Here is an 18,954-nt window from a genome sequence, read left to right as displayed (position 1 = left end):
ACAGGACTTTGATTGTTTTGAAAGGCGAGAGGGAATGCCATCTCAACAAAATATACACACAGGGATAATGTGGGTGTATGCCAGCATATGTCACTAACAGTATTCTAGCCAAAATGAAATAAATACACATCTGCCACTCTTTGCCAGCACCCCAGTCTCCAGTCTCTTTACACACATTGCATTTTTTAAAGTATGCATAGCATTTCTGCTCAAGACTTTTTCTTCCTCTCAAATTCAAAGCAAATTTTCAGTACCCCAAGCATTTAGTCACCCAGATTTATAAGCTTCTCTTATGTGTGATGCAGAAAAGTCTGTGAAGCACTCAGTGAACAAAACAGACTGACAAAAAGTGAATACTTTCACTACTGCTGGGTCTACCAAGACAACAAATAGATTTTCCCTCTGCTTCTCTGATTCACATTTTTGGTAGGCAAAGATTTCTAGTCTTTTTAAAAAGACAGGTGGATCCTCACAGCAGCTTTCTTGAGCAAGACAAAGGCACTAGCAAACACCTGCATAACTTGTAATAAAATTTTCAGTGGTAATCAAATGCAAAAAAAGGCCACAGCAACCCACCCTCCAACACAGGAATAAAATATGTAAAGATTGCTAGATGTAATGGAGTAGGCCTAAATGTTGAAGGACACATCGGAACAGCCGCACTTTCAAAGACAAACCAAGGACATAGGAAAGTGAATTGTTCCCTGTCAACAATCCAGTTTTTGTAGTTTTAATGCATTGTTAAAGGCTTTCATAGCCGGAATCATTGGGTTGTTGTAGGTTTTTTCGGGCTATATGGCCATGTTCTGGAGGCATTCTCTCCTGACATTTCACCTGCATCTATGGCAGGCATCCTCAGAAGTTGTGAGGTCTTTTGGATGTATGCTACAGATGCTTGCGAAATGTCAGGAGATAATGCCTCCAGACCATGGCCATATAGCCCAAAAAAACCTACAACAACTTTTGTAGTTTTGTTACCACTAAAAGACCTTCAGCAAAACAAACGGTTACTTGCTCATTGAAAACAATGCTATCTCAAACTATTTCACAAAACTGTGGATTCCTCTATTAGCTACTAAGAAAACTCACCACCCTATAACGAGAGGGAACAAGGGAATAAAGGCCATAAAGGATAACACCACCATCCCAACAAAATAAAACATTGTGCTCTGAAACCCTGCAAGCACTGCTTCAGGATATGCAATTTTGGAATCTAGGAACCACATTAGCTCTACAGGAGGGACCATACCCTCACCGCCACATCTTGAAAATAAATGCCCTTAAACACCCTGTGGGAATGATGTGAGGGATGTTTTCACTATATTTTGGGGGGCATCTAGACCATTTAAAGACAAGGAGAAGCCTATTTTAACAACAAGAACTCAATTGACCAAGATTTTAAAAACTCCTACTCCCCCTGCCCCCACACCCCAAAACAACAACAATAGTGAAAATTACTCGTGTCCCTTGCATACATTTGGGGGGGGGGGGGTAAATACTTTTTGTTGACTCCCTGAGGGGAGCACTTTGCCCACCCTCCACATTACACCATTCAAATGGAATGTAAAGATGATCCATCATCTCCTTGCATTCAATACCTAACAGGGTAATCCACACAGTGAACAAATACAAGATCACTTTGGATCCACTGAACCCAGGTCCTTTTGCACCCATGCTACAAAACTTAGGTATGGATGCCTGAGGATTCTGGAGCTTTAATCTTTAGTATTGAAGAAGGCGAAACTGTACACCACTGTACTGACATGTTTTCACTTCTGAGATCAGGAAGGCCAAAACTCACACAAAAAAGTGCGGATTTCTCTTTGTGGGAGGCAGAAGACAGTGAAATGAAGGTGAAAAGGACTCAGTACATCATGAGCGGCCCATTGGATCCCAGTCTAAAGGCACAGGTACCAGCTCTGGATACTTACTTTTTTGGACTCTAGTTCCAAGAGCACCCTAACCAGAACAGCCATTAGCCATGTTAGCGGGGGGGGGGGGGGGGTGTTCTAGGAGTTATCTTTAAAAAATATCTCTCCCAGGCTCTATGTCTGTTACACAGTCCTGCTGCCCTATATCATATTATCTATATCCATTTTGCCCTTCACATTCTTAACATGCTTCCTTTGAGATAATCTTGTCCCAGTTTCACATGATATTCTTGCCCATAGTCACAGAACTATTTAGCAAGTGGAGCCAACAAGAATGCTTGATTTGAAGCTTTGGGCTTTATTCTCTGGTGAAAGAGCTGCCTAAGATAGAGATGAGCAAGCACTCGCTCAAGCTGTCTCCTAGCAGTTAGGACAAACAGATGTCGCAGCCCATCACAGTCCCCAAACGCTAGCCAGGAGATTCAGTTCCATCAGGTTCTCTGAAAATGACGAATGGCTTCATGTTGTTGGTTTGTAACCAGGCATGTGTTATGGGGAAAATACGCCACTGGGATTTTCTTAGAAAGGTCAGTAACATCTCATATTACCAACTTAAAAAAAAAATCCAGAACGCCTTCCTAAGTCTTGCTGGAATCTTCTAGTCATGTGAACAGGTTTGGGTGTACACTGACATATTAGCTTTGGTCCCAATTACGAGAATGAAGCAATGGCATGAGGTGGCAAATAAGGGATTATAACAGCATACATACAATGCAAGTAATTACACAGCATCTGGGATTCCCAGCACCTCAATGTAATAGCTTTGGGACTGGATGATGAGCAATCACGACTTACTGGACCTTTTAATGATGCTTGTTCTAAAAGTGATGAATTGTTGCACTTACAAGCTCCAAATGTTCTATTTCCAAAGCCTTTATTTGCTGGAGAACAGTCTTTAAACATTAAGAAAAAGCCATTTCCTTCCATGAACTGACAACTGGATTAAAACAAGCAAACAAACCCAAGGTGATTATAGAATCAAAACCTGAATCTGCAGCATAATAAAAGCGGACTATTTCTACTAGTTCTAAGGAATAAATGTAATAGCCCCTAAGCAATGTCTGCTTCACGCGACGCCAGAAAACTAACACAGAAATTCATGTGACAGAAGTAGTGATAGGCTTTCCTTGTACTAGTGACCCTAGAGTCATCCGCCAACTGACTTTTCCCTCTGCTCCAGACTTCTCATTCACATAATCAGGTATCCCCTGACAGTCCTCCGCAGGAGTTGCAACGTCATATTAATAGGTGGTGCTAAGAAAAAGCTAGCAAACCCGCTCTGCACAAATCCTACCAGGAAAACCCTATGATAAGTTCACCATCGGGTTGCCATAAATAGGAAACAAAGGTACAAAACAACAGCACATGTAAACAGTTTCACAGTGATAAAGTTATGTGGTGCAAATAACGCATAGTTGTCAGAAAAACCATTACCTAGAATTTACTGTTAAAAATTAGAAACTATAAAATGTATTTAAACAAGCAAAAACAGAGCCTAATAATTTCATTTTAAAAAATATCAACTGTGCTTAGTGCCATGCACTGAAAAAAGGAGACTGAAGGTAGAGTTTTTAATATCCCTGACTAATTAAGCTAGCAATCCTGATGGATGAGAAAACAAAGATATATCATGTTTGAGGTTTTTAACTTTTTGGATTTTAATGTATTTGTTTATTTTATTTGTATGTATTTGTGCAACATCAAATTGTTGCCTACTGTAAGACCGCTTAGAGTCCCCTTCAGGGTGAGAAGGGCAGGGTATAAATATGGCAGATAAATAAATAAATATCAAATAGTAATTCTATGGAAAGGGAAACTAAAAAGATTTAAGCTTACTCGATAGCTCAAGGGAAGCACAGATGAAGCCAATGGGGAATGTAAAGGGCTCTGGTATTACATGCTGAGCTTCTCTTATTCAGGATTCTGAAATCTAAAACACTACAAAATTTCCCACATGAGTCGCTGATATAGACATATTATTGCTTTCTCATCATTTAATGAATTCAAATTTTGTTTCATGTACAAAATTGAGGTGTAAGGAGAGGCAGGTAATTATATTAATGACATTAACAACACACAACTTTCCATACAGGAAATAAATACAGTCATAGGACGTTAACTGAGCACTTTCACTAAACACTTTCTGAGTTCAAAGTGCCCTGTTTCATGCAATGGTAGTCTGATTGACTGACTGATGAACTATGGGTCAAATACTTTTAAAGGATTATTTTATATAATGACAAAAAATAAGAAATTATGGCAAAGCCATGTAGTTTGCTTGCATGGCTCTGTCCCTCTTCAAATCTCTTTTATGGTAGCTGAACATTTACCTGTACATTCAACTAATATTTCTTCATTTACTTCCATGTGCCACATAACCAAAGAAATAGAATCTTCATTCAATTTGACTGGCTTCTCGATACATTAATACTTGTTTGTTTGTTATGCTATTCTTTGAATATTTAGCTTATGTTAAATTAAATCCACGGATTATCAGTCATTTCTCAGTCAGTGCCATACTTTCTGACAACTCTGGAATCTACCTTCCTTTCTTTCCAGAATCTTTAAATCTCAAAGTTCCCGCAGGAATAGGACAGACCAAAGCCCCTACATTATGTTAAATTATGTGTTTCTCCTTTCATGCTTTTGAGACCATGCTAGTAACAACTTCCAACATGCTCATATTTTTGAAGGACCTGAAACTAGTTGCTTGAAAAAATGAACTCGGTATCTGCACATGTAAGTTACCAAAATTTGAATAATGGTAGATATGGGCTCGGTTAATTACCAGTACTATTCTAAAATGGTAAATGGTAGCCTACATATCACACTACCCTTTCATGAACTAGAATGCAAACCATGTTCATTGTTCACAATCAATTACAATCAAGACATTCCTTTGCATTACTGCCTATGCATTACTATTGTCAATCGGTACTCTATTTAAAAAACAAATCAACCACTTTCCTGCTAGTCATGTACTGTTTGTCCTTTGCTTACTTTTTTGACATTTTTTGGTTTTTCATAATTAGAATAATAATACAGGTTGAATATTCCTTATCTGAAAAGCTTGGGACCAGAAGTGTCCTGGATTTTGGATTTTTCCCCTGGATTTTGGAACACTTGTTGCTGCCAATGCATAATGAGATACCCTGGAAACAGGCCCAAGTCTATTTGTAAAATTCATTCATGTTTCCCATGCACTTGATACATATAATCTGAATGGAATTATACACAATATTTTAAATAATTTGTGCATAACACAAAGTTTGTGTGCTCTGAACTATCACAAAGCAAATATATCTCAGTTGCCTTTGTGGACAATTGCAGATCTTGGAGTATTTTGGATTTCGGAATTCCAGGTAAGGAATGCTCAACCTGTAGTTGGATTATCTGAGAATTAAACAGTGGACTTTGGCTGGCATGTTACCAGCATCCCGTCCTCAATACACGGGGAGAGGAAAATAAGAAATCGTCACCATCACCACAATTATCCCCATCCCACTGCTTGTGACTAGAAAGATGTTTAAATCCCTCGCAAATCTATGAATGAACTTTACTAGACACTGAAGAGACAGGGGAGGGACAGAAGATCATATATACCAAGATCAGGAACCATCCAATATAGATTATATGTGTCAAACTCAAGGCTTACAAGCTGAATCCGGCTCACCATGTCATTTTATATGGCCCCACAGATGCTGGACAATAACTCCTGTATTCCTTAAACATCATGATTGGCTCTGATGGATGTTGTGATACAGAAACATCTGGAGGAATGGAGTCTTTTCTGTATAGTTAGTAGAGTGGGGCTTGAATTTAAACACAAGGTTTGTGCATATGATGTCTGACTTTAAATGTCCTTTAACATTTTCCCAACCTCAGAACCACAAGTGCTGTTGGGCCGCACCAATTTGCATGGTGGATAATTCAAAGTGATGGAAGTAGTTGTTCAGTAACATCTGAAGACTCAAATCAGATAAAAACTAAAGAGCACTGACCATTGTGTTTAAGAGTTACAGTTAGCCCTCTGTATCCATGGATTCTCCACCCATGGATTCAACGGCTCTTTGTAGGCAACCATAAGGCTGATGTAGCCCTCGATGAAAATGAGTGACACCCTGATATAGATTTATTTATTTACTGTATTTGTATACCGCCTTTCTCAGCCTCTCGGCGACTCAAGGCAGTTTACAATAAATCAGTATCATAATACAGGTTAAAAACATTAAAGCAATATAAAATACAACAGAAGCAATAAAAACATCTTAAGCGTCTCCTTATTATAAAAACATCGTCCAATTCCATCGTCTAGTCATTCAATTTCCTAAGCCAGTTATTCTGCATTTGTAAACGCTTGCTCAAACAACCATGTTTTAACTTTTCTTCAAAATATTAAGAGGGAGGGAGCCGATCTGATCTCCCTAGGGAGGGCGTTCCATAGCCGAGGGGCCACCACTGAGAAAGTCCTATCTCTCGTCTCCACCAACCATACTTGTGATGGAGGTGGGATCGAGAGCAAGGCCTCCCCAGACGATCTTAAGGTCCTAGATGGTTCATAAGGGGAGATACGTTCGGACAGATAGATTGTGCCAGAACCAATTAGGACTTTGTAGGGTAAAGCCAGGACTTTGAATTGTGCCCAGTAGCAGATTGGCAGCCATTGGAGCTGGCGCAGCAGAGGAGTTGTATGCTCCCTGAGCTCCTGTTAACAATCTGGCTGCTGTCCGTTGGACCATTTGAAGCTTCCAGACAGTTTTCAAAGGCAGCCCCACATAGAGTGCATTGCAGTAGTCTATACAGGATGTAACCAGAGCATGGACTACAGTGGCCAAGTCAGACTTCCCAAGGTATTAATCCAAATAATCAAGATTCCTCAAGTAGAGAGTGCAGAAACATTTTAAATTCTAGATAATAATAATTTCCATTCAGCTGGGAGTGATGAAACAGACACAACAAGAGTGAGGGGTGTTAGCATATCCCTAGGCCTAGAAATGAGTCATCAAAAATTGTAATTGCTACCTACTGGCCAAGATGCTTAATCTGTGGCTGTGCCATTTAATTTCATTTCCATACAGATAAATTGAGATGACAGGTAGTACATTCACTAAAAAGAGTCAGCTGGGTTAACTATTCCATTTTTACTTGGTATTTTGCCATTTATATATGACTAATGACAATAATAGGTCCTCTTACCTCTACCCACAGACAAACAATTTAAAAGTGTGTCACAACATTATTTTGTAGATGGGCACTGGCATTTTGTGATGTTAATCTAAAGAGCAGCAATTAATCTCTAAATATTGTACAACTTTCACATTGACCTATATAAATGCTCACAGGACTTTAATTAAACATGAATTTAACACATACATGTATTATGTTTGCCCTCACATAGCACTACTATGCAATATCTTAAAAATAGCAAAATAATCATTTAAAGTTGAATTAGTATTTAAGCACCATTAGTTTAAAGGCCTTAAATATGATTAGGTCTGGATGTGGCCCATAATGTCATTTACAATCATTTACAATTTTACAGTCATTTACAATTTTTATACATAATCTCTCCAAACAAGTGATAAAATAAAATAAAACCAATGAAACAGAATAAAACAAAGTTGGATGAAAGCTTGAAAATGCCAGATAAAGCTGCATTAAATGGGGGATGGATGACAGGGCTGTTCTGTTACTATTATTCTCCCATTTACAACATCAGGAATGACCAAATTCATTATTCATGGGGATCACTCCATTAGGATCTGAACAACTGAATACTGAGTCTCAGAGAAACCACAGATGCCTTGAAAGAGTAGCTTGTCTATTATAGGATTTCAGTTTCATTATGTTAGAAGGTTTATGTCAGGAACATGGAAATTGCCTTATATGAAATGAAACTATTGATCCATTGATCTCAGAAACCTGATACCTTGAATCTTTGCAATGAAAAGCCCAGTTCTGGTTTACAGTCTTTCCATATGAACCAGGAAGTGAACAGAAAAATACCATATATACTCGAGTATAAGCCAACCCAAATATAAGCCGAGGCACCCAATTTTACTACCAAAACTGGGAAAATGTATTGACTCGAGTATAAGTCAAGGGTGAGAAATGCAGCAGTTACTGATAAATTTCAAAATAAAAATAGATACCAGTAAAATTAAAAATTGAAGCATCAGTAGGTTAAATGTTTTTGAATATTTACATAAAACTGTAATTTAAGATAAGACTGTCTAACTCTGATTAAACTATTATTCTAACCTTCTTCAATATGTGCTTACATATCCATCTAATAATAATAAAGAGAGTAAAATGATGGAAATGTAATAACAGTAATAATAGAATAAAATAATAAATGTAATAATCTATATAAATAAAAATGTAATGTTCATTTGTGGGATTAACATAACTCAAAAACCACTGGATGAATTGACACCAAATTGGGACACAATATACCTATCAGGCCAACACGTGACCATCACTCATAAAAACACTGAAAAACAAAACAGAAGTGACTTAAAAGCCAAAAAAATAAAAAATACATTACAATGCATGTGCAAAACCACATATATACACATATGCACAAATATATATATATATACACAGACACACACAAAACACATATACACACACCGGGTCCCAGCAACACATGGCAGGGGAAAGCTAGTAAAAATAATAAATACAGTAAAATAATAAATGTAATAATGACCATAATATTAAATAGAATAAAATAATAAATGTAATAACAATAGAGTAAAATAATAAATGTAATAATAATATTAAAGTAAAATAATAGTGGGGGGGGGGGGCTTTCTCAGGCTAAAAGGGGGCTGAAAAACTTGGCTTATACTCGAGTATATATGGTACTTCCAACTGGGGATGGATGGTTTTAAAACACTGGATGCTAGAAAAAAGTGCCACAAGTTCCCATACCTTGCACTGGAGGAGAAATATTACTCCTGGAGATTTCCAGGAACAGCTATTCTTGTTTTAAGCAAAAGTAAATAGGGTTTAAAAAGACTCCAGAGGCCAGGAAACCAACCTTGGAGAACACATGCAGCCCAACAGCTAGATGACTGCCATCCCTAGTCTAGTCCTCACTTGTCATATTTATATATAAAGCAGGGCTCCAGTTTCAAGTTAAAAGGGAAATATAATGAATCTTCTTTTCTCTGCTTATTCTTGATAGACTCTTCATTAAAATACAATTCTGGGAAAGTATTTGTTCTGACAGTATTTACTGATTCCACGAAAAAAAAATGTGATTTAAAAAATCCTCCAAAACATTTATCTCCCTTTTCTGTTCAAATGGGCAATAGTTGAAATTTGTTGAACTAGTTGAAATCTGTTTGATGTAAGTCAGATTAATTGTTATGTTCCTGAACTATATACAATGAAATGCAGGCCTTTTTATCACCCGTATTTTCTTTAGTTGGTCTCACCTTCCAAAAATAAATAAATAAATAAAAAGTTCTACCCTTTCTAATATCACCAGTAATTTGTCATTTTTTTCTGTAACCATGCTTATGAATGTGGTCATGGTAGGAGCATTTTTCAGATTTCTGCTATGTGTAAATAGCTAACAGTTCTAAACAAATACAGTATCATAAAAGACTTTTTACTTCTGAATATTCCTGAAAATTAATTAAAAGCTGTTTTCCCATATTTTGGATCATCCTTGAAAACTTCACTTCATAATCTGAAACTTGGAAAAACTTGGAAAAAAGCATTCCATAAGCATATTTCACAGGAACATTGTACCCTTTCTACTAGTAATAATTTATGCACCTGCCAATAACAGAGTACACTGGAGTTATTTGTGTCTCTGACATTTCACGTCTCTTATGTTGACATCTTCAATGCAGGACAAGGATAGGCATTGGCTTTTTAGAAGTCACAGAATGTAATGTCATTATCATAAGTGTTCCTAGTTTCCAAGGTCATCTTTATTAAAAACAAAAAAAAACATGAATCTTTGCACTGCAATTGTCACCAAAGAACTTCAGGTTGATTCCCACAGGTATGGAACCAAGTAAACAGTTTATCTATCAGAGAATCACATCTAAAGCTTAATTAATATTCTCGTAATAAAAATGAAAAGAAGCCCAAAAAAGAATCCAGAAAGTTATGGTACCTTTCAATCCGTCCAAGGTCTTCACCTTCTGACATTCCTAAAGAGTTTTTTGAAATCATTAATCCAGTGCCCAAGAGAGCTTTGTCAATCTTCTTGAGTTTAAAGAAATCCAGTCTATGACTCTCCTTTGTAGGATCCTGCTAAGCCTTTCTGGTACAGGGTATATTTACATACATACCAAGTGCCTGCTTGCCTTGAATGAAGCTCACAGAGTACTGTTTTGATTGGCTAATTCTACAAATAAACAGGTCACACCTTATTCCAAACACTGTGACGGGCTGTTAGGCAGCAGACACAGTCCAGAAGCCAACATTTCTATGGTCACATGAGAAGGAAACACCACCCAGCTATTAACCTTTATTTGCTTGACTAGCTTGGAGCCTTCTCTTCTGTCAGCTTTGCCTTCCAGCTCATTATCCCTATAAGGGAACAAGTAGCAATTTATATTTATCATCTTTTTTGTGCAGCGCATGATGCAACTCCAAATATGTTTATAGTTAACTTAGATTTTGCTGGCTGTCTCTCTAAGTCACACTATTGGCTAACAGCTGTTTTCTCTTTCAGCTGGTCTCTTATAATCCGGTGTGGTCGCAAGAGAGGCGTAGTACACTAGGAAAAATGAATGGGAGGTTCTAATTTTTTTCCAAGTAAAAACAGTTTCCTTCTTGCAACAGTAACACGTGAGTGTTTCTACTGAATTTCCCTAACATGGTGGTTTTTTCAGCAAGTATCTGACAAATGATCCCATTGTAGCAAGACAAATACCTCTCTCCACAGAAAACAGATGCAACAGTTGTAAGGAAACTTCAGAAACAACTGGCTACTTGGCAAGTTTGAAATACTCATTCAATTGGGTAGATGGAAGAAATAAGAACATTTAATATGAAGGGGAAAATATATTAAGATATTATTTTAGGGAAAATTATTGAAATACAGTGAGATTACTCTAGGTTAGAAGGGGAAATGGGGGGGGGGAGCAATGAGATGGGACTTAAATGATGAAATTATAAGAACTGAATTTTCGTAAAATGTTAAAATTGTTTGTATTAATGTCACCTGTGGGTGGTCATTAATTTTAACTGCATTTGCTTATATTTAGCAGAAGCATCCTATAACATTTTGATAGATGCCTTCGCTTGAGGGACAAAAAGTCAATTGTGCTTTTACTGTCTTTTATGCCTTTATTTATTTCATTTGCATTTTCATAAAGGGTGGGGCTACAGGGGTGGGTATTTTCAGTTGTACATCCTGATAACTTAGCTAAGGCTAAAGCATGTGTCTCCATAGCCATATACTTCTAAGACCCCTTTTAGACTGTCATATAATCCAGATAACCTACATTATCTGCTTTGAAGTTAATTATATAAGTCCACACTTCCATATAATCCAGTTCAAAATTTGGATTTTATATGGCAGTGTAGAAGGAACCTAAGTTTATCAGAAACACCTTAGTCTTTAAAAAAAAATGCCCTCATCTAGTGCTTTACTGATGACAAGTACTGGTCTAAAAGTGAAACAGCTTTCTTGGATTAAGATGGAATGAAATGACATCAAAGCCCAGGGTTTGAGATATCCTCTCCCCTCAGCTGGGACAACACCAGACACTCCAGTACCTAGCTTAGATAAAGCATGTTGCAAACTGTTCAGTGGGACCCAGAAAGGGCTTTTTAAGCAACTGTCTTAAGACCTATCCCTTTTAAGCATGATGAAATTCTGCCTTGTTTTAGCAGCCCACTGATCACACATGTTTTCTTAATAAACCAGAAAGGACAAAGGTCTCCTACACATGGAGACCTTCTCTCTAAGAATCTGGTCCACATCCCCTGGCTGTACTAACATATTAATTGCCACTGAACAAGCTAGGGCAAAAGGTACATTCATTAGATCTATATTATTTATAGCGGCCAAGTAAAAGTAGATTTGAATAATTGTATATGCAATGAACCAGGTGAATTGTTCACAGTAGGCTGCTGAATAATCGGTTTTGTTCTTCTGTGGACCAGTTCATACAAGACAACTTACTACTTGAACCAGCTCCACTGGGAAAGGGTTGCAGAAGTAACAGTGACAGAAATGCAACACAGGTTTTATTGTGTCCACCATTACTTCATTCCAGAAGCAAACCAGAGCTTTGACAGGAAATTTCCAAAGAGTCTCCAGGAAACCATCCAGATCTATCAACCTCCTGGGACAGGTCATCTTAACTAATCCCCCATAGCTGCAGATGTTGTCAGCCCCAACAAATTCAGATTAAAGAAGGAGCTAAGCATATTTACTCGTATTAGATGGGAGGAAACATATATGTTGTATGGTACTGACAAGAGATTAGGACATGCTTCAGATCAGTGGTTCCTAACAATTCCTAACAGCTGGTAAACTGCCTGGGATTTCTGGGAGCTGAAGTTCAAAATACCTGGAGGAAAAGAGTTTGAGAAACACTGCTCTAGGTGTTGAGGACCCACATTTCAAAACCAGATCTGACACACCTGGGATGCAAACCTTTGGTTTTACTGAATGGATTAGTCTAGCTAAACCAAATGAAGTTTCCAGGTAAGAAAATGTGGTCTATAAAATGGTTTAAGGAAATTTTCAAGTTTCTTAAAAGCTGATTCCTTTGTTCTTGCCATTTCCTAACACATCTGCACTTCCTCATATCAATTTAGACTTTAAATTCTGTCTTTTACTCTGTATCTAAAGGATTAGAACTCCTTTAGCTACTCCTAAGAACTATACTCCTTCCATTCTGACACCTAACTACTTTCAATACACTTTAGTAAATCTTCTGACGATTCAAAAGACTGCATTATAGCTATTACTTTTGAGATTTGATTAATTTTTTTACCGAAGCTAGGAAGAATAATAGCAAACACTCATTCTTAAAAATGTATTTTGCAACACAGTTGACTCTGTAGCTCCTCACGTCTGAGTGGCTCTTGTGAAATATGTTTACAGTGTAGGAAATACGGAACTCACATCTCTCTTGAGCTCATCTCATATTTATACTACACTATAAATATGTAGCATTTATATTGTGTGAAACAAGCAAACCTTTTTAATCCTATGTCAACAACAAAATAATATTTACTTCAATACTTTGGGGGAGAAACTTTTATTAAAAAATAATTCACAAACAAATCCATGTTATAGAAACTCTAAAACCATGAAAATATTTGAAATGTCATGCAATACGCTTTATGTAGTTGTCTCTCCTAGTCATGCACTTCTGAAATGCTACAACTGAGCATAAACAAATTAAATAAAAATATTGGCCAAGTCTATGGTACAAGTTCTATAAAAACCAATATTATTAGAAGGAACTGGCAACACAAAATTGTTATACTACTATCATTATCTAACTATAGAACTTGTAGAATGACATAACACCGTTCTTATGTTTTAAAAAATGGTGTGGACAATTGCATCCCACAAACTATTATTGCAATCTGTGCTTTCTACAGTTGGATACTCACTTCAGTGATCAACAACATGGCAAAAATATATAGTACTTAAATGATAAACATACAATACTTGATGGAAGTGTTTTGTACTAAAAAATATCATTAAGTATAATACCATTCTCACAGGTATTTTATTTTTATTACTTTCTTGGGAAAAAAATCTTAACCACAAACCCAAATGGATTTTAGTCATAGTTTCTGTAGATGGAGAATTAAACAAATCAGGGGAAAATTCTAGTTCGTTCCTGAACCATAATTTAAGTAAATCACAGTTCTCCAAGTTCAGATGTTATGGAAAACTACAGTTTTTAAAAAAGTGAAAGCATTAATGTTAATCTCTTCCCATGAAAAGGAAGCAGGATAGGAGCACATGACTCTAACACTATACAAATTCCATTTCACAATCCAAGGACCGGTAGTTTCCTTTTAAATCTAAACTAAACCATCTGTTAAAGGTTCTTCTACAGTAATAGATCAGGATTATAGATCATTATATGCTTATTAAACACCATTAGGTTTGCCAGTCCTGTTATGACAATAGGAGCTCTTTGCATACCTAGCAAAAGCAATTACAGAACAGAAACAACTCATACATGTCCTCCACAATGGATTGGGACATGCATGCTTATAGTTGCTTTGAGTATATTCAGTTAAATCATAATCTATTGCTTTAATACATTTTGGCTTTACAAACCCACTTTGATGGCATCAGAATGAAAAATCTTTTATTATGCATCTTATCTGAAAAGAATTTCACCTCCAAGTATCGGCAGTTTAATCATGTAGACCTTTGGTCATATGTCTATTTCCTACATCTCTCTTCCTGAGAGCCCCTGGTGGTGCAATGGGTTAAACCCTTGTGCTGGCAGGACTGCTGACTGACAGGTCAGTGGTTCAAATACAGGGAGAGCAGGTTGAGCTCCCTCTGTCAGCTCCAGCTCCCCATGTGGGGACATGAGAGAAGCTCTCTTCCTGTGCCTATATGTTGAATGGCCAGTGAGTGGGGCACATGTTCTCCTCTATCTCTGCACATGTCTTCACAAACAGCTGTGCTCTCCAAGCAGGACAGAAACAAGTATAGTGTTTGCATAGCAGCCTCACTTCCACATTTGTATATACTAAGGCTGATTGGTCATGCAAGTGGCCTAGTTTCAAAGTACGCTGCACGATAAAGATCATTTCATGAAACAATAACATTGTCGGAAATTGTTTCATTCTCAATCTTGTTCTGCCTCAAATCAAAAACTCATCTGAGACTATTTAATTTCCTGCTCTTTGGTCTGTGCCCTCCAGCAGGTAGAAAAGAAGGCACAGGCTTGTCTATCTACCAAGCTAGTCAAGGGTTATTTTATCCTATAACAATATTGACCCTGATCATCTGTTCTAGTTTCTCTTGCGCTACTATGATTCTCCCTAAGATTGTATTGGCACTGAATCATAACTGAATTTTCTTAACTGACTCTACTTCCTTAACTGCTCCCATTTTGTCTTGCTTCCTGATGAATAGGGGCTTAGTGTCCCTAAACAAGACTTAGATACAGCAAGAGAAATAATTAAGGAATCATTAAAAATAGAGAAAACATGACTTTTTTCATAGTTTTGTGGAAAAGGGAAAATGTACATTTCTTACAGCAAAAGCAGTCGAACTTAGATTTGTGGCATCTACTTTGTTTTCCTTGGAAGCCAGATATTGAAATAATTCATTTTAGAGACCAGTGGATATACGGGCTCAGCAGAGGAGTTTTGTTCTAATAGAGCCAGCTTTCAAGTACTTTCATGTGTCCTTTGAGAGATATTTTATCAGCAACCTAGGTGAAGTGTGGAAGAGAGTCGTTTTCACTGCTATACAAACTGCTGTAAGTTAAAATCCCTTCCCAAGCTATAGGAAATTGTTCTGAGATCTATTTGCCCAGCCATGCCTTCTATCAAGTTGCAAGTTTTTTTCACAAGGGGGAAAATACATGATACATGCAACTTGTTTTCAAATAAGAATGTGTGTGTGTGTGTGGGGGGGGGGGGTTGGAACCCTTTGGGGGGAGTTAGAACCCTTGGCCCTGAAGGAGGGAGTCACAAGTCACCATATTTTCTCCTTCGTAGCTTCTGCCTTTCTTGAAATGAATGTCATTATAAAAAATATTAGTCAAAGACAGTTCCAAACATTGGTGGTAAAACTGAAGCCTTTCTATATTGTTGTATATTTCCATACATGCTCTCAACTATGTTGAAATCACTGAAGCAGTTCTGTGTCAGATGTCAATGAGAATGTCAGACCAACGAAGTGTTTGTGTACTGTCGGTTATTGCTGTGTTTTCAAAGCCTGCCTCCTTGAAAGCTGTAGTTTTTGCCCTGAGCAACAATTGTGTACGTATAGTGGGTATAACATTTTGCACTGCCCTGAAATCAGTTCATTGTGATACGGCATCAAGATAAACCACAAAGACGATGTTATTTATTTGGGAACTTTAATATGCTTCCTTTAAATTTTTAAAAAGGAATTACTTACACCAGGGATCCACAAACTTTTTAAACAAAGGGCCAGGTCACAGTCCCTCGAACTGTTGGAGGGCCGGATTATAATTTGGAAAAAAAATGAATGAATTTCTATGCACACTGCACATATCTTATTTGTACTGAAAAAAACACTTAAAAGCAATACAATAATTAAAATGAAGGACAATTTCAACAAATATAAAATTATTAGTATATCAATGGGAAGTGTGGGCCTACTTTTGGCTGATGAGATTGGATTGTTGTTATTGTTGTGTACTTTCAAGTCATTTCAGACTTAGGTTGACCCTGAGCGAGGGCCGGGTAAATGACCTTGGAGGGCCGCATCTGGCACCCGGGCCTTAGTTTGAGGACCCCTGGCTTACACAGTTGAAAAATCATACCAAAACATGGTAAGATCTCATTGAAAGCAGATGAAATGTGTCAGTAATAAATGTTAGCAAATAAAAACAACAGGAGGGAAACATGTGGCCCTTTCAGTATTCCAGGAATGGTAGCTTATAGTAACTGCATTGTTACCTTCCAAGAGCATAGAGTAGGGGTTGTTTCAGTTGGCTGCCTATTACATTACAGATCACTGGAGATGTTTTCCTTCACAAATCTTGCTAAAGTATTTCTGATGAATTTAAACCATCAGTGCAACAGCTATAATGTATCCTATTCCCTCGTTATTTTTTGTTTAATAATTTTATTAAGTTTTTCAGAAACATATAAAAAATAAAAATAAAAAATAAAAAGGCGGGAGGGACAGTGTGCAAGGTTCAGGCGCTAAGGGTTTTGAGGAATGGAGGAAATGGAAAGGGAAGGATTAATAGGGGGAAAAGGGGAGGGAAAAGGTTGTGTTGACTTCCAATCCTCTTAATTGTGTTTTGTTTATTATAGTTTTCCTTTATTTCTTGTTCTTCTACTCCTCAAACTGTTTATAATCCTCAGGGTGTGTTGTTTTGTTATTCCTTCTATTTTAAATTATTATCTTCAATTCTTCTTGTTTCATACTATATATTCCATCAGTAACATCCAGTCTGTCAGCTTCCTAGTTTTGTTTTGATCTTTACTAGTTGTTGAGTCAATCTATCCATACTCATTAATTCAATCATTTAATTAGCCATTCCTTCTATGTTGGGGTTTCTTTTGTTCTTCAATGTCTTGCATAAACAATTCTGGCCGCCGTTGTTAGGTAATTGAATAGGATATCTTTATTTCTCTCTAGGGCTATATTAATGATCCTTCTTAAGAAATATTCAGGTTTCATTTGCATTTTTATTTGTAGGATCTTCTGGATGGTTTTATGTATTTCTCTCCAAAACTTCTTTGCCAATTTATAGCTCCACTACATGTGGAAGAATGTGCCAATTTCTTTTTCACATTTCCAGCATTTAGCGCTTAAGTTTTTATTACATTTAGCCAATTTACTTGGGGTGATGTACCATTGGTACATCATTTTGAACTAATTTTCTTTTAAATCATATGAGTAAGTATATTTCATTTTTTTATTCCCTCATTATTAGGTTCTTACTGCAGAGCTTTACAAGGTGTGTATCATGACATATTAGTGTATCGGCTGCAGTGTGAAAGTGTGATGCATGAATGTAATGAGAAATCTCTGAGTCTAAGTGAAATAAGCAATAAATGATATATATATTTTTAAAAATGAATGCAAAGTTTTTATGTTGTGTCCCCATATATTTTGTTATTACAATTTATGTATTGGTCCATATCTCTTTCAAGGGTTTTTTTTCAGCCTTGTAAGTTTGTCAATAAAACTGGATTACTAAGTCACAAAATGATACATGTCTGAAAAGATGTATCACCAATATGAAAAGCTCTGTACTACTGGCTTAAAGAGATTAATGGCTATTAAGTGCAACCTGAGCAGAGGGAGTATAATAAATTTTATGAAAATTGTAGTAGGAAAAAAATTGCCATCGAAAGAAACTGCCATGACCTGGATCATCTTCATCTAACCGTCCCCTACTTCACAGGCAAAATTATTCATATTGCTTCAATTGAAAGACTGCCACTTTATTCAATGAATTTGCTATGTCAGTATTACTCAAATGATGCTTTTCAGAGCCCCTAGGGATCCTTGAAGGACAGTTGGGGGCCCTGTGGAGGCTCTGCGCCCCTCCCCCGCGGTCCTCACCTAGAAAGCACATGGCCGGTGCAGCTTGCAAGGCCTCCGCACTGCTGCTTCAAATGATATTTTACTGAAAGACAGAAGCAGGTTGGACTGGGTGGCCCCTGGCTTGCTATTATTATTATTATTATTATTATTATTATTATTATTTCAAAGACTGTGTAGTCATCTGTTAGGGGTGATTTAATTTGTGCTTTTACTGAATGGCAGAAACAGGTTGGACTGGGTGGACCTTGGCTTGCTATTATTATTATTATTATTATTATTATTATTATTATTATTATGGCTGGATGGCCATTTATTGGGGGTATTCTGACTGTGCTTTCTCTGCATGGCAGAAGGTGGTTGATCTGGATGGCCCCTGGGGTCTTCCACTGAAATACAGTTAAGTTTATGTTGGTTAAAATTGTTCTTCATTTTCAATATTGTATGGTTCTTGTTCATCATTATTCTACAACTATTTTAGCAAGCATCTCCTCTGCAAATAAAGGACACAGTGGCTCCCTGTTCTCCCTCTCATGGTTCCTCAGTGGGCTAATGTACATACTAAACACTTGGCCATATGCTTGCTTCTTCACTACAAAGTTGAGAGTTCATATGCATGATGGAGCTGCATACAACTCATTCACCCAACCATGCAGTGAATGAGCCGGCTCATGTTCCAATCCACTCTGTTCTGGATTAATTTGCCTGTTTCTTCCACAAGGAAGGAATTTAAATGACACTGTTTCTTTATATATTATGTTACTGATTGATTTTAGAAAGCAAAATTCCAACATGTTATGT

General features: G+C 37.1%; 1 protein-coding gene across 2 annotated transcripts in view; it reads right to left on the bottom strand.

Annotated features, from left to right (window-relative positions):
• RETREG1 (reticulophagy regulator 1) overlaps positions 1 to 18,954 on the bottom strand; it is a 65,505-nt gene that overhangs the window by 22,023 nt on the left and 24,528 nt on the right. The window contains exon 1 of one of the 2 annotated variants that reach the window (XM_060774677.2): positions 10,066 to 10,603. The exons of the other annotated variant lie outside the window; for it this stretch is intronic. Coding sequence (XP_060630660.2) covers positions 10,066 to 10,124 — 59 coding nt within the window. The 5' untranslated portion in view covers positions 10,125 to 10,603. Of the gene's footprint in view, positions 1 to 10,065; positions 10,604 to 18,954 lie in introns of those variants that run through there. 2 annotated transcript variants of the gene reach the window in all.

Source organism: Anolis sagrei, chromosome 4, assembly GCF_037176765.1.
Source record: "Anolis sagrei isolate rAnoSag1 chromosome 4, rAnoSag1.mat, whole genome shotgun sequence".
NCBI lineage: Eukaryota > Metazoa > Chordata > Lepidosauria > Squamata > Dactyloidae > Anolis > Anolis sagrei.
The sequence above is the reverse complement of the archived record's forward strand: the minus strand, read 5'-3'. Positions and strand labels throughout refer to the sequence as shown.